Source organism: Dryobates pubescens, chromosome 11 (assembly GCF_014839835.1).
Source record: "Dryobates pubescens isolate bDryPub1 chromosome 11, bDryPub1.pri, whole genome shotgun sequence".
NCBI lineage: Eukaryota > Metazoa > Chordata > Aves > Piciformes > Picidae > Dryobates > Dryobates pubescens.
In genome coordinates this window covers 34488813-34508485 of record NC_071622.1, presented here as the reverse complement: position 1 = coordinate 34508485, position 19673 = coordinate 34488813, and the positions used below count along the sequence as shown (strand labels likewise).

Sequence of the window (19673 nt, the reverse complement as noted above, 5' to 3'; positions counted from 1 at the left end):
ACTTGAAAGAATAAGGTGTGATGTATGTTATATAACTATGTTTTAGAAGAGCTTTTCAGGTGTGTTTGCTTTTGATAAAAATTTCTTTCTAAGACTAAAGGCAGCACTTCAGGTTTTCTTCTGAAAACTTCTAGACCATTGAAAGACAGGAATTTTGATTTTCCTTTGCTTCATGATGAAATCACAATTTTAGTGAATGGGAAATGTCCCAATCACTTCAATACCTCAGGATTTCACTGTTCTTATTATGCACATTTCACACTAATATTTCTACAAATCATAGAATTGTCAGGGTTGGAAGAGACCTCAAGGATCATCCACTTTCAACCCCCCTGCCATGGGCAGGGACACCTCACAATAGATCAGGTTGCTCAGAGCCACATTCAGCCTGGCCTTAAAAACCTCCAGGGAAGAGGCTTCCACCACCTCCCTGAGCAACCTGTTCCAGTGTCTCACCACCCTCATGGGGAATAATTTCTTCCTGACCTCCAATCTCAATCTACCCATTTCTAGTTTTGCTCCATTCCCCCAGTCCTATCACTACCTGACACCCTAAAAAGTGCCTCTCCAGCTTTCTCAGGGGCAGTGCTCCAGGTGGAGTCTCACCAGAGTGGAGCAGAGGGGGAGAACCACCTCCCTTGACCTGCTGGCCACACTTCTCTCGATTCAGGATTAGTGTGATGGGTTCAGGATTGGTTGATGCGTTGGACGCGATGATCTTGAAGGTCTCTTCCAACCTGGTGTATTCTATGTATATTTTATGTATTCAGCCCAGGATATGATTGGCTTTCTGGGCTGCAAGTGCACACTGACAGCTCATATTGAGCTTCTCTTCTAATTTTACTTGGAAGAATTCCATTCCTCTTCTAAAGAGGACATGTTGACACATACTGAGTGTTTTACTTAAAACCTTTTCCTCAAGGGCACTGTTTCTCACAACTAGAACAATGCTACCAGGGGAATTTTTCATCTCATTTGTATAAGTTGGGTTTTCTACAGGAGTAAAATAAATACATTCCCTATAGACTGGAATGAAACTCATTTGTGTACTAGGCATTTTTTAAATGGTTTTAGTTCTTTGACATTGCTCTCATTTGGTATTTACCTTTGCACTATTGGGAATCTATGGTGACTATGTTAGAAATCACATCTGTATTTCATATCTGCTTCTGCTCCTTACTCCTGCCAAGTAAATGTCATAGCTTTCATTAAAAATAATCCATAACCAAAGAGTAAGTGTCTAAAGCATGTGTAATTTTTAATTCACAGGGTGGATCACAGGGTGGTCAGGTAGGTAGCTCTTTATTGTCCTTTGGGAAAAGTCTTTGAAGCAGCTCTAATCCAGAGTACAGTTTTCTTGCTTGTGAGCATCCAAACTCTTGCAGAGCATCCCCAGTTCCAAACTGTAACTCATTGTCTTCCAACGCACTTTTCAGCAGCCCTGAAATTCCACTTCCATAGAAAGAACTCAGAGACTTAATAAAGCTATCTCAGTGGAGTCTGATCAAGTTCAGCTCTCCAGCATTATTACTGTGGCTGTTTTGTTTTCACAGGGTGGATCATACTCCTCACAAAACTATGGTGGTAGCCAAGTAAGTACTAGATCCTTATTTCCTCCCACTGAAGTTTTACTTTGCACTGATTGCACGATGGCTGATCAATATCCAATCTGCAATGCTGTAATATTAATTCTAATTTGATTTCTTTGTTTTCAGAGTGGATCCCCATCCTCACAAAATTATGGTGCCAACCAGGTAGGCAAACCTTGATTTTTCTCCTGGTAAGAATTTTTATGATGTCTGATAAGTCATCTAGAAAATTGTGTTTGTTCAAAGGAATCCCAGGCAATTGCTTATTCCAGCTTTACAGCCCCTGAAGAAAATCACAGTTTATTCTGAAGTAGGGTTATATTTGTTTATTTTATAGGGTGGATCCTTCTCACAAAATTATGGTGGTGGCCAGGTAAGTAATGACCTATTTACCTACTTGTACTATGTCACTTCATACAGACCCTGCTCAAAATCAAGTTTTTCATATACTGATTTCCTCTGGTTTTTACTTGTTTGTTTTGAAGGGTGGATCATCCTCCTCAGACACCTATGATGATAGTCAGGTAACTTGTTATTTCTCTCTTGCAGTAATGTATTGCTCCACCCTAATCCTTGCAGTGCTTACATCATATTTCTCAAAGGTGTAATAAACCATAACAGTTTCTGTGCTCCTTTGGATCACTTTGGTTTGCTGTTTTGGTTTGGTTTTTTTTCTTTATTGAAGAATGGAACATTACCTTCAAGCAACTATTGCAGCCACACATTTGTCTCCTTATTTTCCTTACAAAGATCTTACTTTAACTCAGGTGTTTTGTTTAGGGTTTGGGGTTAGGTTTTGGTTTGCTTTGCTTTGGTTTTGTTAGGTTTGGTTTGGTTTCGCATGAGCCTTAATTTGGTCTTACAGTGTGCAACATGAAAGTGTATTCTTAACAATCCATTTTAGTCAGGAAATAACTGATCTCCAATGTCCTTCTAGGATTCACAAGATTTCTCAGATGACAATCCCAATGCTTGTGATGATGTGAGTATGCTTTCTGTAATGTGTTTTCATCACAACATTTTTCATGCAGATGGTAAAATATTGCACTGTTGGATGCAGCCTTGTGAGCAGGATGATCTAGAAAGAATGCTGAGCTTCCACATTGCATGTTTTCTTACTGAAAACATAACAGAGCTTGCAGGCCTCAATGACAGAGCTTTAAACTAGCTTGAAGGGGGAGGGGGAGTAATACTAGGCTTGCCTGTGACAAGCTGTGGAATGACACACCAGGATTAGAGTGACAGGTTGCTAGTGAGAGCACTCAGCCTGTTGCTCTGAGACATGCCAGGTACACTGCAGCACACTTTAAGGCCTAAGAAGATCAGCCAGATGCTTCTGAGATAGTAGGAGTCAACAGGCAAACACCAGTGAAACATCAAAGGAATTAAGGGGAGTTCCTTTAAGAAGGTGACAGGTCTGAGAGCCCAGCTGAAGTGACTCTATGCCAATGCATGTGGCATGGGCAACATACAGGAGGAGATGAAATACACCATGCTGATAGAAAGCTGCAACCTGGTTGTCAGAGGGCTAGAGCAACTCTTCTGTAAGGAAAGGCTGAGAGAGTTGGGGTTGTTCAGGCTAGAGAAGAAAAGGCTCCGATGAGACTTCAGTGTGACCTTCCAGTACTTAAAGGACAATCTTTTTAGCAGGACCTATTGTAACAGGATGAGGGCTAATCATATTAAAGAGGACAAGGACTAATGGTTTTTAATCTAAGGAAGATCCTCTTCCTTAGATCTAGTCTAAAGGAAGACTCAATCTAAGGAAGACATTTTTGATGATGAGGGTAGTAGAAGACTGGCACAGCTTGCCCAGAGAGGTAGTAGAAGTCCCATCCCTGGAAACATTTAAGGGCAGGTTTGAAGGGGCTCTGAGCAACCTGATCTAGTTGACTTCAGAGGGTTGGACTAGATGACCTTTAAAGGTTCTTCCAACCCCAAATATTCTATGAAAAATAGGAAGATACAGAGGCAGATATTGCACTGCTTTGCACATTCCCTTTCTACCAATCCAAAGTTGCCATTAAAATGTTTTTTAGATGGAAATGGTAGGATTTCAAACTCATTTAGGCAAGGCTGTGGAGGCTATGAGCAACAAATGCTTTTTTGGTAATTTATCAGAAAGAATCATGTTTGTGTAAGCTTTAAACAATAAATAGTAAAATAATATCATAAATAATAAGAAGTTATAAATAATTAAGCTGTAAGCTTTAAGTAATTCTTCAAGAAGGAAATTATTTCTTCCTTTCCAGAGCGACACTACCTATAGTGCCAACAGTCAGGTAAGTGCTTTGTCTTCTTCTGTAATATTTAAACTCTTATGATTAATAACAGCCTTAGTAACTGAGCACCTCTACCTTAGACCTGTGGGCCTCTAATTATAGTGCATCGCTGCTTTATAATAGCCTCCAAAAGCTCATTAAAGAATGAGGTATTTGATGCTATATTTCTCTGTACTCTCTCCCTTCTAGCTGTCCCCAAGGCTGCTGCCCAATTGTTTAAAGCTGCACAGCAATACTTCTAAGATTATATGCTAACACAGGGTGGCTTTAGTATGAGCACTTGAACTGGATATTATTTGGGAACTAACCATCTGTGTAGGTGGGGCATGTGGCCACCTCAAACTTCTTCCACTTCCACTCTAATTTGAACTGCTGTTTCTGTGATTCTCTGCAAGAATACTGTTTTAAAGACTCTTATTTATACTACAGTGATATCCCTGGACAGAATTCTTTCTGAAATATGCCACCTGGAAAAGTTTGGTTAGATTTTTGCTGGAAGTGTTTTGTGCGGACAGTTCTATCTATAAAGTAACAATTGGTTTCTGGCTTCTTTACAGAGTTCTGGTTGTGCAAAGAAGAAGGTTCTTGTTGCCCGAGTAAGCAACTGCTTTTTTACTGCTCATAGGATTTTTACCCTAACTAGACCTAGTTTGGCCCAGTTATGCCTAATTTTCCCTTTATTGTGTTTGTCCTAATTAATATCCTTCTATTTAAGGAAGACAGCAATAAAATAGTTTGGCTACTTGCTCTTTGGGTGAATTTAAAGGAAATATACACATGAGAAAAAGACATGAAAATTCTCCAGTGAGGTACAGGGCAGCTCAGCATATTGCGGAGGAGATACAGATATGTGTATTGCACAGCTTCAAGTCAGATTCAGCAGTAGCCTATAGAAATGATGTGCAAATAACCTTTTATGATAAGGCATTCCTACTCCAAGAATGCATTAAAGAGTCTGGAGTTGTTATAAATAAATAATAGGGGGGAGGGGCAGGGCTGGCCTGTCACTGCCCAAAGTGTTTTCAGTTCCCAATATGAGATGTCTTTGTACTTTACAGGATACATCCCATGTTTTGAACAAAAGAGACTATGATACACAGGTAAGTCACTCCTGTGACTGTGTCTAAATTACTGGTGGTGTTACAGCTTCTTGGTGTATTACCTACAAAGAGGAGAACAAGGATCTAGTTTCCACAACAGAGTATTCTGTTTAGAGTTAGGCAGTTCTTTCCCAATAGAACTATCTATTTTAATTTTTGTATATATTTAATTATTAATGTTGGTGTTGGGTGGGTTTTTTTTTTAATTTATTGGCCATTAAAAATAAATAAATAAATAAATAATTTATTAACTTCTTGTTTCCTCACAGAATGAATCTTCTACTTCAAACAGCAGCCACACTAACCTCCAGGTAATCACATAGTGTCGACTGCAAGATCTCCTTGCAAGGAGCATTCATATTTAATTTCTGAAAATTGGGTTGCACTAACTTACCTGTGCTGAAGGCTGCTGCTTTGATTTGGCAGCACTTTTCCCTGTAATGTTGTAATTTTGGATTGTTGTAAATAATGGTGACAGGCCCAGAATATGCTGTTTCCTCTGATCCTTCACTCCTCTAAGCAGACAAGCATTGCAGGTATTTCCTTACATAACTTTTTTGTTTCCAAAGCACTAAGAAATAGCTTTAGGATCTTTCTTTAGAATCAGTCCTGCTCTAGTGAGCATAATGACCAGATAGCTGATTCTGCTTCATTTCCAATTTAGCACCAAGGTTCATCTTAGTGACTATGTACTTCTGTTACAAAAGCAAGTCCACCTACCACATTCTGTAGACCTATGTGCTGGTGCAGCAGTGCACATGCAGTACAATTGCATGAAATTTAACTGATCCAGAATGGTGCCTGATTTTATTTTTCTTGCTGGTATTGGTACTCATCAGCTCCCCAGAGATTTGGAATCCCGCTGTGCCGAGCCTTATGTCAATGTAACACAAGCATAGTCCTCAGTCTCAGAGAGTTTGAAGTCTAATTCAATAGTGCCGTCAGATTTCTGAGCTCCAGAGAGTAAGTTTTCTTAATTACAGAATTACAGAATGTTAGGGGCTGGAAGGGACCTTGAAACCTCATCCAGTCCAACCTCTCTGCCAGAACAGGGCCACCTAGAGCAGATCACACAGGAACCACATTGAGGCAGCTCTTGAATATCTCCAGAGAGACTCCACAGCCCGCCCTGGGCAGCCTGTTCCAGTGTTCTGTCATCCTCACAGCAAAAAAATTTTTCCTCATTTTTTCATGGAACTTCCTATGCCTCAAATTCCACCATTGCCCCTTGTGCTGTCATTGGGCATCTGCTCACATCTTTATAAACATGAATGAGATCACCTCTCAGGCTCCTCTCCAAGACCAAAAGCCCTCAGCTCCCTCAGGCTCTCCTCATAAGGAAGATGTTCCACTTCCTTAATCATTTTTGTGGCTCTGCGCTGGACTCTTTCAAGCAGTTCCCTGAGGACCTTCCTGAACTGAGGGACCCACAACTGGGCACAATATTCCAGATGTGGCCTCACCAGGGCAGAGTAGAGGGGGAGGAGTAGCTCTCTTGACCTACTAACCACAGCCCTTCTAATCCACCCCAGAACTGCATTGATCTTCTTGGCCACAAGAGCCCCTTGCTGGCTCATGGTCAACTTCCCATCCACTAGGACCCCCAGGTCCTTTTCCTCTTCACTGCTCTCCAACAGGTCAGTCCCCAACATATACTGATCCATGGGATCATTCATTCCTAGGTGCAAGACTCTACACTTGCCCTTGTTGAATTTCATTAAATTAGTTTTCCTCATACCCATTCCCTGGATATTGTATCCAGTACCCTAATTAAATTTCATCCAAATTTACATTTTGACAATGACTGAGGCAGAGAGTTATGAACAAACAACATCTGTGGGTACAGGGAGGCAGCACAAAGTGTTTATCTCCTTACTTCTTGCTGCATTTTATACCTGTTAGAATGTGACAAAGTGCTTCTACAAAAAAATATTTTGTTTCTTCACAGGGTGGATCATTTATTGCAACTGGTGGTGGATCAAGTAATCAGGTCAGGATTTTCTCTTGTCTTTATCTGATCTTGTCCAAATAGCTTCCTGGTAATTTAAGTAATTACATTCAGAAGTCAGAGTTAAAGACCAGTGGTTTTGCATGGGGGTTTAATGATGTTTTGTATTAAATTGCAAATGGAGTGACCCTGTTCAGATTTAACTTTATCTGAATGGCTCTCTGAAATCAGTTCTTAACACTGCTTCAGTTTCACACAATGGTTCGCTGGTGAGAGCACAATGGCAATTCTCTGTACTCTTGACTAGCCTCTTGATGAGGCATCTGTCCTTGGGAAATAGTTCTGAGAGACATAGCATCAGTCTAACTTCCAAATCAAACCCAGGTATAGGAAAGTCAGAGCTATTCTATAGCCCTGTAGCCTGTCAGGACCAATATAAGATACTCATACAATCACTTTGGTAAAGCCTTAAGCCACTCTTTCACCATGTCCCAAACTGGCCAAAAAAATGTGATAAGATAGAATGTCTACCAGCCTGTGATGACCCAAACTTGTAACAGGCTGAAGCAACAAAACCAAAAGTACCCAGAAATCCATTTTAACTTTTCCAGTTCTGTACTTCTCCAATCCAAAAGCCACGAATTTCAAATCATTTTGTTTCCTTGGCCGTGCACCAAATTAATCTGTCGTGGTTAACAAGCAGACAGATTGCTCTATTGCTCCAAAAGGGGCAAAAGAACAAGGCTTACACAGTGGATTGGATAATGATGGAAAGTTTAAATGGAAAGGCTGCTCACAAACTACAGTGCTACAGTTACATAGTGGTGAGCATAGCAAAGCATACAAAATACAAAGAAAATCCACAGCAAGCCAAAGCTTCACACACAATGCCCTTTACACCGGGCCAACCAACCCAGGCTTTCATGCCCCCTCCCTACCAAGGTCTCTTTCTCCCTCCATACCTCAAAGGCATTGTGATGCAGCACAAAATTCACCTTGGCCCCTCCAGGCCCCAGTTCGAGTTGCCACAGCCTAATTGGCAGCACTGCCAAGGCCAACAGCCAGGCCTCACTCCCCTGCAGGAGATAAGAACCTGGACATCATTCCTGAGAGTAGAGAGGAAGGGAGAAAAGGGAAGAAAATAACTTTGCAGCCAGATTTATAGGGAGGCAGGATTTATGGGAAGAAATACACGGTTTCCTGTGTCCACCCACTGGGCTGGACACTCTGGACACTGGAGGTCTCAACACTGTGGCATTCTTAAAGGTACACAGGGTCACAGGATGTTAAGGGTTGGAAGAGACCTCTGGAGATCTTCAAGTCCAACATCCCTGCCAGAGCAGAACCGTAGAATCTAGCACAGGTTGCACAGGAATGCATCCACATGGGTCTGGAAAGTCTCCAGAGAGGGAGACTCCACAACCTCTCTGGGGAGCCATAGCCTCAAACTGCCACACCTTTAAACACAGTTTTACAAGTGAAACTTCCACAATGCAATAATTGTCTGTTGTTTGTTTTTCTAATTGTAGGGTGGTTGCATTTGTCCTGATGGAAGCACTGGCAGCAGACAGGTAATTCTTTTTCTGAGATTACACTTGCATCTACATGATGGAGTATTTTGAGTTAATTCCCTAGTATGTATGGACACTTGGGTAACACTGAACATTATTGATAACTTCCTCAGTATGGATGAAATTTTATGTAATGAAATGGAAGAATGACCCATGCTTTATTATTTTAATTGCACACTTAACATTTGGCCTCTAACTTTCTGCAACTGTGCTTGGTAATCCAGATGCCCTGCCAGTTGACTGCTATGTGCTGGTTACTCATTACTTTCCAAAGCCAGAATCAACATTCCCTGTAATAACCACAGAATTTAATCACATCTGGCTTAGGTTCCTTGTCCTTCTCACTGGTGCAATAAAATATTGTGACTAAAATGACAACATCTGATAAATCAAAAGACATTATCTAATAATAATCTCTTAAATTGGCATTTAAACTATTCTCTCTGATAAAGGGAATCACTGCAACTTTATGGTCAGTGAATCACAATGCACAGGATAAACCAATCATATAGAATCATAGAATTGTCAGGGTTGGAAGGGACCTCAAGGATCAGCCAGTTCCAAGCCCCCTGCCATGGGTAGGGACACCTCACACTACATCAGGTTGCTCACAGCCACATCCAGCATGGCCTTAAAAAACTCTAGGGATGAGGCTTCCATCACCTCCCTGGACAACCTGTTCCAATGTCTCACCACCTTCATGGGGAAGAACTTCTTCCTGATATCCATTCTGAATCTACCCATTTCTAGTTTTGCTCCATTCCCACCAGTCCTATCATGACCTCACACTCCAAAAAGTACTTCACCAGCTTTCTTGTAGCCCACTTCAGATACTGCAAGGGCACAATATGGTCTCCTCAGAGCCTTCTCTTCTCCAGGCTGAATTGAGGCTGAGCAGTAAACATGATATAAAATATAACCTAGTCTGTTAAAATAACTAACATTGCAACTTCATCGAGGAGACACTTTGTTGTGTGATTTTAATGTTGTATAAGCAAATCTATTCAGAAGGGAAGAAGCAGACATCTTTATGCAAATTTCCATTCTTACAGGGCCTTTTTCTTTGCATTCTTAATTTGGTGCAAAAAGAGGCTTAATTTTTAGTGGCTAGCCACCACAGCTTGGCCACGGGGAGGACAGTGTATTTAGTTGCTATCAAGCAAAAATTTTCATTGTGAATTACATAAGACATCTGAATTGGACATTAGAAAACCACTTCTCAGTGCTGATGCCTCCACTCTGATACAACAGAGATTTGTATTTCAGTTTGTGATAATATCAGCTGATTCATTTATGCTAAAATGGGTAGCAATCATCTTGGTATTTGTTTTCACCCAAGAGTAAAGTTCAGCAATGCTTGCACAGGATACACTGAATTGAAAACTGGAGTTGTTTTCATTTTCTCTCTAGGGTCAGTCCTTTGCACATGGCAGTAGCAGTGCCTGAGATTAGCATGTAAGAATGTTGGCCATGATAGGCAGGTTCACTCTTCTGAGCCAAAAAAAAAAGAACATAAATAAACCAGCATTCATAAATGTTACATAAAAGAGACATCTACTTCCTTGAAGATTCTTCAGCCCAGGAGAAAAAAATCCAGTAAAAAGCCTTTTTTTTCCTCCTGACCTTGAAAATTGAGTTACAGGGAGGTCTCTTTAAACCTAAAGATTTATAAACTAAAAGCCAAAGCTATGCATATTAAAACCATTTTGTTTCAAAAGAAACAATGGCTTTCCTTATGTGGATCCTCACACTTCAAATATTTCACTGTTTCTCTTAGCTTCACCTAAAGATGAGCTCAGACTCCAAATAGTCTCTGAGGAAGTAGTCTAATCAGAGAATAAGTGCCGGGTTCTGCACATTGGCCACAGCAACCCCATGCAGAGCTACAGGCTGGGGTCAGAGTGGCTGGAGAGCTGCCAAACAGAGAGGGACCTGGGGGTGCTGGTCGATGGTAGGCTGAACATGAGCCTGCAGTGTGCCCAGGCAGCCAAGAGGGCCAATGGCATCCTGGCCTGCATCAGGAACAGTGTGGCCAGCAGGAACAGGGAGGTCATTCTGCCCCTGTACACTGCCCTGGTTAGGCCACACCTCGAGTACTGTGTCCAGTTCTGGGCCCCTCAGTTTAGGAAGGAGGTTGACTTGCTGGAGCGTGTCCAGAGAAGGGCAACAAAGTTGGTGAGGGGCTTGGAACACAAGCCCTACGAGGAGAGGCTGAGGGAGCTGGGGTTGCTTAGCCTGGAGAAGAGGAGACTCAGGGGTGACCTTATTGCTCTCTACAACTACCTGAAGGGAGGTTGTAGACAGGCGGAGGTTGGTCTCTTCTCCCAGGCAGCCAGCACCAGAACAAGAGGACACAGTGTCAAGCTATGCCAGGGGAGGTTTAGGCTGGATGTTGGAAGTTCTATACAGAGAGAGCAATTGCCCATTGGGATGGGCTGCCCGGGGAGGTGGTGGAGTCAGCATCATTGGAGGTGTTCAGGAGGAGACTTGATGGGGTGCTTGGTGCCATGGGTTAGTTGATTAGGTGGGTTGGATAGGTTGATGGGTTGGATGCAATGATCTTCAAGGTGTCTTCCAACCTGGTTTATTCTATTCTATAACATTTGGTCTTTTTTGAATATGAAGGGGATGTGACAGCAGTAATAGATGTTATGTACTGTTAAAGAATCTTCTCCTGTAAGTGTTGAGCTGAAAAATCTGCACTCTTAAACCCCATTAATATTTGGAGTTTCAGTACTTTGGAGATTTCAAAAAAATCAGGGTCATGATCTTCTATAGCACATACAATGCAGAATCTACCAGGTATGACATAGGATTTTGTGACTAGAAAAAGTGAGAAGGTCTTCTAATTTGAACAGAAAAATACTTGCTAAAAGTTGCTTTATCTCTAACAAAAATAACCAGTGTTCCTTTTCAAATGATAGCAGTAATGTTCTGTTTGAAGCTGTGATTTCAAAGGAGAAAAGTTCAGGAACGGACTCACCAAAGCCAAGTTTGCAAGAAAATAGCTAGTTTCTGTTTTCCTTTCAGGGAGCCCCAGGTTCTTCATACAGCACATATTCTGGTAACCAGGTAAACATGCAGATAAAATGCCCTATTCAGAAGCTCCAACTAAACCCTTCCCTGAAGGAACAGCCAAATCTAAACCAGTAACCCATTCTGTCTTCTGCACAGGGAGGGCCTTTCTTCTATCCCGGAGGATCCTATGGACAGGTAGTTGTTTTTTCTTTGCTCCCAGGGTAACACACACTTCCATCATGTACAGACTCCCTGTCTGCACAGGAACATCCTAAAAGCCTTCTCTGAGAGAATATTTCTACTACCAACCAGTAAATGTTTCTCTTTTCTGTACAGGGAGGGTCTTTCTATCCTGGTGGATCTTATGGACAGGTAAATGTTCTTCCTTCTTGGTGAAGATGAGGCAGACCTCTCTTATCTACATCCCTGTATTCCACATATAGTGGCTGTTTTGAAATGCAACTGCAAGGAATTGAATCAACAGTTTGTACCTTGCAACATCACTCTGTCAAAGACCAAATAGTGTTTGTAGCTTCTGTGGAATGATATCTTATCCACATAAGAAAAGCTGGGGTGAAAGGCTCCTTGTGCTTTAAGAGTGCTGGCCTGAAGGGAGAGTCAGGTACATTGTTATTTACACCATCCTCTTGGAAAGAAAGAGCTAGCCTGTGTTTTCATTTCAGGGAGCCCCAGGTTCTTCACACAGCACCTATTCTGGTAACCAGGTAAACATGCAAATAAAATGCCCTATTCAGAAACCCCACCTAAAGCCTTCCCTGAAAGCACATCCAAATCTAAACCAGTAACCCATTCTGTCTTCTGCACAGGAAAGGCCTTACTTCTATCCCGGAGGATCCTATGGACAGGTAGTTGTTTTTCCTCCTCTAGCAGGACAACACACACTTCCATCATTCCAGTTCCTAGACTCCCATCATTGTGGGTGTTAATTGCATTGTCCACCGAGAGCCTTCCCTGAAGGAACAGCCAAATCTAAACCAGTAACCCATTCTGTCTTCTGTACAGGGAGGGCCTTCCTTCTATCCTGGAGGATACCATGGACAGGTAGTAGTTCTTCCTCCTCTACCAGGATAGCACAGAATCCCATCATCCTAGTTCCTAGACTCCCAATACTGTGGGTGCTATGACATGCTAGAATCATAGATCTGGCAATTGTCTCATAGAGCAGAACACTTAAATTCCCCCTGGTGTAACTTAGTGCTGCAAGCTTTGAGAGAACAGTACAGAATAATATGTGTAGTGTCCTTGAAGAATTCACAGTTCAGCAGGCTAAGAAAATTACCACCAGAAGGCTTCTTCTATGGTAACAACATTGGTATTTGCCTTTATTTTGGCACATAAATGTTAGCTGAGTATTGAGAGAAAGGGTACACCCTTTCTGAATACAATGAATATTCACGGTGAATACAATGATACACACTGAATGATATTCAAGCACTCCTTTGCAAGAAAACAGCTGATCCATACTTTCCTTTCAGGAGGGCCCAGATTCTTCCCACAGCTCTTACTCCGGTAACCAGGTAAATATTCTGGCCATTGTCCCTGCACAGGAGCACTCCAGAGGTCTTCCTCAAGAGAATATTTCAGATACAAACCTAAATGTTTCTCTCTTCTGTACAGGGAGGGTCTTTCTATCCTGGTGGATCTTATGGACAGGTAAATGTTCTTCCTTCTTGGTGAAGATGAGGCAGACCTCTCTTACCTACATCCCTGTATTCCACATATAGTGGCTGTTTTGAAATGCAACAGCAAGGAATTGAATCAACAGTTTGTACCTTGCAACATCACTCTGTCAAAGACCAAATAGTGTTTGTAGCTTCTGTGGAATGATATCTTATCCACATAAGAAAAGCTGGGGTGAAAGGCTCCTTGTGCTTTAAGAGTGCTGGCCTGAAGGGAGAGTCAGGTACATTGTTATTTACACCATCCTCTTGGAAAGAAAGAGCTAGCCTGTGTTTTCATTTCAGGGAGCCCCAGGTTCTTCACACAGCACCTATTCTGGTAACCAGGTAAACATGCAAATAAAATGCCCTATTCAGAAACCCCACCTAAAGCCTTCCCTGAAGGCACATCCAAATCTAAACCAGTAACCCATTCTGTCTTCTGCACAGGAAGGGCCTTACTTCTATCCCGGAGGATCCTATGGACAGGTAGTTGTTTTTCCTCCTCTAGCAGGACAACACACACTTCCATCATTCCAGTTCCTAGACTCCCAACATTGTGGGTGTTAATTGCATTGTCCACCTAGAGCCTTCCCTGAAGGAACAGCCAAAGCTAAACCAGTAACCCATTCTGTCTTCTGTACAGGGAGGGCCTTCCTTCTATCCTGGAGGATACCATGGACAGGTAGTAGTTCTTCCTCCTCTACCAGGATAGCACAGAATCCCATCATTCTAGTTCCTAGACTCCCAATACTGTGGGTGCTAGAATCATAGATCTGGCAGTTGTCTCAAAGAGCAGAACACTTAAATTCCCCCTGGTGTAACTTAGTGCTGCAAGCTTTGACAGAGAACAGTACAGAATAATATGTGTAGTGTCCTTGCAGAATTCACAGTTCAGCAGGCTAAGAAAATTACCACCAGAAGGCTTCTTCTATGGTAACAATATTGGTCTTTATTTTGGCACATAAATGTTAGCTGAGTATTGAGAGAAAGGGTGTAAAGAGACAACTGAATACAATGATATTCAAGCACTCCTTTGCAAGAAAACAGCTGATCCATGCTTTCCTTTCAGGAGGGCCCAGATTCTTCCCACAGCTCTTACTCTGGTAACCAGGTAAATATTCTGGCCACTGTCCCTGCACAGGAGCACTCCAGATGTCTTTCCCAAGAGAATGCTTCAGATACAAACCTAAATGTTTCTCTTTTCTGTACAGGGAGGGTCTTTCTATCCTGGTGGATCTTATGGACAGGTAAATGTTGTTCCATCTTTGTAAAGATGAGGCAGACCTCTGTTATCTGCATTCCTACACTCCCCTTGAAAGACAGAAACTTCTTTCTTAGGGGAAGCAAAGTAAGAGAAACTCTAACATTTTGTCTACAGGGAGGCTCTTCTGCCTATGACAGCAGCAGTGAATCCTATGGCCAGGTAAATACTCTGTTTATATAAATGGTGCTGAGGGCCCATACTCTTCCCTCCTATATACAAACATGTTCTGTATTCTGCCTCTCACTATATTTTAATGAAGGTCTTTTGTTCGTTTGCAGAGTTAATTCACATATACTTTCAACTAAGCATTCTTGAAGTATTCAGGGCGAGTGCCCCCATGTTAAATGTTATTTTGCTCTGCAGTGTCAGCTTTGAATTATCAACAAGGTGAAGCTCTCTGCAAAAGTGGAAATAGAACTTGAATTCAAAATAAGTTACATTAGTTTTAACAGGGGCGTAGTTACCGTGTGGCTCACCAGACATTCTGATAACTGAGTGAACATTAATACTTTTCATATCTTCCTGGAAGGAGATCTCTGAAGTAGGAATCCAAGTTTAAAAAAAATAAGTAATTATTTGTCTGCAATGTGAAAATAATTTCTCTTTTCTAAACAGGGTGGCTCTTCCGTGTACGGTGGTGCTGGGTCTTACGGCCAGGTAAATACTATTTGTCCCATATATCAAAAGTTAACTCTGCTCTATTGGTTATCTGCACTGGGTTCTATATTTCAAATACATTTAAGTGGAGAACCATGAAAATGCCACTTCACCTTTGCTTATTCTTTACTTTTACTCATCCCTTTACAACTACAAATGTACCCATAATGGAGGGAATGTGACATACTACACAGACTGTCCTGCTTACTGTGCCACTGTGACAATTCAGTGCTTTGATTATTTTATTCCTTGTGCATTGGCTCCTTCAAAAGGAACAGAATTAGTGCACTTATTTGTGCAAAAGCTGTTAAAAGCCCAGGGGAATGAACATAATGTATCTGAAATCTGTATTTACTGATGTGAATTGTGGGGTTGTCCTGTAGGGACCATCTGAAGTTTTGTTTAGCAACACATTTTAACCACGGTATCACAGTCTTGCAGTTTGTTAGAGGTCAGAAGGGACCTCAAGAGATCATTGGGTCCAACCACCCCTGCCAAAGCAGGATCACCCAGGGTAGTCTGCACAGGAATGCAGCCAGGTGAATTTTGAAAGTCTCCAGAGAAGGAGACTCCACAACTTCTCTGGGCAGCCTGATCCAATGCTCTGTCACCCTTACTGTAAAGAAGCTTCTCCTCACATAGAGGTGAAATCTTCTATGTTGAAGCTTGGACCTGTTATTCTTTGTCTTATTACTGTGCACTGCCTAAAAGAGCTTGCCCCCCTCCACATGACACCTATGCCTCAGATATTTATACACATTGATGAGATACCCTCTTAGTCTTCTCTTCTTTTCTCCAGACTTAACAGCCCCAGGGCTCTCCGTCTCTCTTCATAGAGGAGATGCTCAAGTCCCCTAATCATCCTCTTGGCTCTCTGTTGGATTCTCTCCAGCAGGTCTCTGTCTCTCTTGAACTGGGGAGCCCAAAATTGTACACAGGATTGCAGGTGTGGTCTCAGCAGGGCATAATAGAGAGGTAGAAGAACTTCCCTAGACCTGCTTGACACAGCCTTTTTGATGCATCCCAGGATCCCACTGGCTCTCGTGGCCACAAGGGCACATTACTGTCCCATTTCTCCATGGAGATGCTTTCCAGCAGGCCAGCCCCTAACCTGTCCTGGTGCCTGCTGTTATTCCTCCCCAGATATAGGACCCTGCACTTGTCCTTATTGAACTTCATGAGGTTTGCCTGCACCTAGCCCTCAGCATGTCCAGGTCACGTTGGAGGTCAGCCACCCTCCAGTTTTGTATCATCAGGAAGTTGCTGAGGGTACTTTCAATCCCCTCAGTCAGGTCATTGATAAAGATATTGTGGTTTAGTTGGATGATAGGTTGGACATGATGATCTCGAAGGTCTCTTCCAACCTGGTTAATTCTATTCTATTCTATTCTAAAACTGGACCCAGTACCAATCCCTGGGCAACACAACTGGCCACAGACCTCCAAGTTGACTCTGTGCCACTGACGACAACCCTCTGAACTCTGTCATCAAGCCAGTTTACAATCCACTTCACGGACCAGCCCTCTATGCCACATCTCCTGAGCTCTTCTATGAGGATGTTATGGGAGACAGTATCAAAAGCTTTACTGAAGTCAAGATATATGACGATAGGCTCTTCCCTCATCTACCCATTTAGTCATAATTTCATAGAAGGCTATCAGATTAGTCAGATAGGATCCCCCCTTGGTAAATCCATGTTAGCTACTCCAGATAACCTTCTTGTCTTCCATGTGGTTAGAGATGACCTCCAGGATGAGCTGCTCCATCATCTTTCCAGGGATAGAGGTGAGGCTGTCTGGTCTGTAGTCATACAGAAATCTGTATTAAAAAATAAAGCATAGAATCCAGATTGGCTTTTGCATAAAACACTGTCTTTCTTCCTACCTTTAGTGCAGAATCTAGAAAGTGTAGCTGATGGGATTTTAAAATGTAAGGGCAGCCCAGTTTAAGAGGAGCAGAGATCTACCTGAGAGAGTCCAATGGAGAGCTATAAGGATGATGAAGGGACTGGAGCACTGCCTGATGAGGAGAGGCTGAGAGCCCTGGGGCTGTTTAGTCTGGAGAGAAGACTGAGAGGGGATCTAATCAATGTCTATAAATATCTGAGGGCTGTGGGTCAGGAAAGAAGGGACAGCCTCTGCTCATTTGTGCCCTATGATAGGACAAGGGGCAATGGATGGAAACTACAGCACAGGAGGTTCCACCTCAACATGAGGAGGATCTTCTTCACTGTGAGGGTCCCAGAGCACTGGAAGAGGCTGCCCAGAGAGGTTGTGGAGTCTTCTCTGGAGACTTTCCAGCCCTGTCTGGATATGTTCCTGTGTGATCTGTGCTAGATTCTGTGGTCCTGCTGTGGCAGGGGGCTTGAACTCGAAGATCTCCAGAGGTCCCTTCAACCCTTAATATCCTGTGATCCTGTAATAGTTAATTTTGTATAGCAACTTCATCTAAAATTTTTCCTTATAAAAATGCATGTTTACAAGGCTGGTTTGGTTTGATTTTAAAATTATTCTGCTTAAGCAAGAGGTAAAGTCCTGTATTTTTTCTTTCCTTGCATATTCCCTAGTTTAAGTAAAATGAATATTCTAAGTGGCTGATCATGTTATTTCTTCTGTTTTATATTCTCTACAAGATCATGTAAGAGACCTTTTTATATGAAAATAAATGTGGGTTTCTGTTGTTTTACAGGATTCACCTTCCATAGGAGGTGATGGAGCTGATGACAGCGTAAGCATTTCTTCTCAAGGATATCAAGTATAGCAGAATTTGCCACCTTTTCAAAGTGTGCTTACAGGCACATCTACCTTAGCTCACCATCTTATTTTCCAAACCTTCTTCACTATACCTTCTAATCATTTATGTTGTTCTTAATAACTTTCTGCAATTACTGTTATGAAATTATACTTTTCTATACAAAAATGAAAATCACAGAATCATAGAATCAACCAGGTTGGAAAAGACCTGAGAGATCATCAAGTCCAACCTAATACCTAACACCTCCTGACAACTAAGCCATAGCTTCAAGTGCCACATCCAATCCTTTTTTGAACAACTCCAGGGACGGTGACTCCACCACCTCCCTGGGCAGCACATTCCAATGGCCAATTACTCTTTCTGTGCACAACTTTCTCCTCACCTTGGGATAAATTTCCCCTGGCACAGCTTGAGACTGTGTCCTCTTGTTCTGCCACTGGTAGATTTAAACTTTGTCACGTTGTTGTGCTGTGGTATGATAAGGGCTTGGCCCATGAAAATTGCAGTGAGGACCATTCTGACTTGTAACAATCATACTTTTTTTGTTTTAATTGAGTCATAGCGACTGGACAGATGGGCAGAGTCCAGCGGGATGGCATTCAACAAGTCCAAGTGCCAGGTGCTGCACTTTGGCCACAACAACCCCATGAAGAGCTACAGGCTGGGATCAGAGTGGCTGGAGAGCTCCCAAACAGAGAGGGACCTGGGGGTGCTGATTGACAGCTGCCTAAACATGAGTCAGCAGTGTGCCCAGGTGGCCAAGGAGGCCAATGGCATCCTGGCCTGCATTAGGAATAGTGTGGCCAGCAGGAGCAGGGAGGTCATTGTGCCCCTGTGCTCTGCATTGGTTAGGCCACACCTTGAGTATTGTGTCCAGTTCTGGGCCCCTCAGTTTAAGAAGGACATTGAGACACTTGAATGTGTCCAGAGAAGGGCAACAAGGCTGGGAAGAGGCCTTGAGTACAAGCCCTATGAGGAGAGGCTGAGGGAGCTGGGGCTGTTTAGCCTGGAGAAGAGGAGGCTCAGGGGTGACCTCATTGCCCTTTACAACTACCTGAAAGGTGGTTGTAGCCAGGAAGGGGTTGGTCTCTTCTCCCAGGCAACCAGCGCCAGAACAAGAGGACACAGTCTCAAGCTGTGCCAGGGGAAGTTTAGGCTCGAGGTGAGGAGAAAGTTCTTCACTGAGCGAGTCGTTTGTGATTGGAATGTGCTGCCCAGGGAGGTAGTGGAGTCACCGTCCCTGGAGGTGTTCAAGAGGGGATTGGACATGGCACTTGGTGCCATGGTCTAGTCATGAGGTCTGTGGTGACAGGTTGGACTTGATGATCTTTGAAGTCTCTTCCAACCTTAGTGATACTGTGATAGCCCTAGCATTTGGAAAGGAAGCTCTTTTCACAATTTCTATCAAAATTCAATAGCAGTATATGCTCACGGTGTACAAAACAACTGGATACTCCTTCCTTTCAGCAATCACTGAGTTAATATGAAAAAATAGCACTGATTTAATGAAAAGAACAGTATTATCTGCATGTCAGGTCAACCATTCTTGTTTCTAAGGGTTCTTTTTTGTGGTTTATTTCCTTAAGATTATATTCCATATGTGCTTACTATTGTGAACTCTCATACCAATTACATTGAATCACAGAATTGTCAGGGTTGGAAGGGAACTCAAGGATCATCTCGTTCCAACACCGCTGTCATGGGCAGAGACACTAGAACAGGTTGCTCAGAGCCAAATCCAGCCTGGCCTTAGAAATTTCCAGGGCTGGGGCTTTCATCACTTCCCTGGGTAACTTGTTCCAGTGTCT

General features: G+C 42.6%; 1 protein-coding gene and 1 long non-coding RNA gene across 5 annotated transcripts; both read left to right on the top strand.

The window, feature by feature from the left end:
- Window positions 1-1712: 1712 nt before the first annotated feature.
- LOC128897569 (uncharacterized) lies at window positions 1713-4468 on the top strand. Its single transcript, XR_008462457.1, has 6 exons — window positions 1713-1754; window positions 1927-1962; window positions 2075-2113; window positions 2527-2571; window positions 3842-3871; window positions 4429-4468. It is a non-coding gene; the product is annotated as an uncharacterized LOC128897569 (long non-coding RNA).
- Window positions 4469-6916: 2448 nt separating this feature from the next.
- LOC128897543 (loricrin-like) lies at window positions 6917-15246 on the top strand. Of its 4 annotated transcripts, none has more exons than XR_008462440.1 (4): window positions 6917-6961; window positions 8449-8490; window positions 11845-11880; window positions 14569-14734. XR_008462440.1 is itself a non-coding variant. In XM_054165279.1 (4 exons), the coding sequence occupies exons 1-4, from the start codon at window positions 14245-14247 to the stop codon at window positions 15208-15210; spliced, it is 279 nt and encodes a 92-aa protein (XP_054021254.1). In that variant the 5' UTR covers window positions 13953-14244; the 3' UTR covers window positions 15211-15246. The 4 variants fall into 4 exon arrangements, 1 of the variants encoding a protein (XP_054021254.1); XM_054165279.1 differs by lacking the exons at window positions 6917-6961; window positions 8449-8490; window positions 11845-11880 and adding exons at window positions 13953-14301; window positions 14402-14437; window positions 15070-15246 and having other exon boundaries at window positions 14569-14613; XR_008462439.1 differs by lacking the exons at window positions 6917-6961; window positions 8449-8490; window positions 11845-11880 and adding exons at window positions 13399-13872; window positions 15070-15246 and having other exon boundaries at window positions 14260-14613.
- Window positions 15247-19673: the final 4427 nt, after the last annotated feature.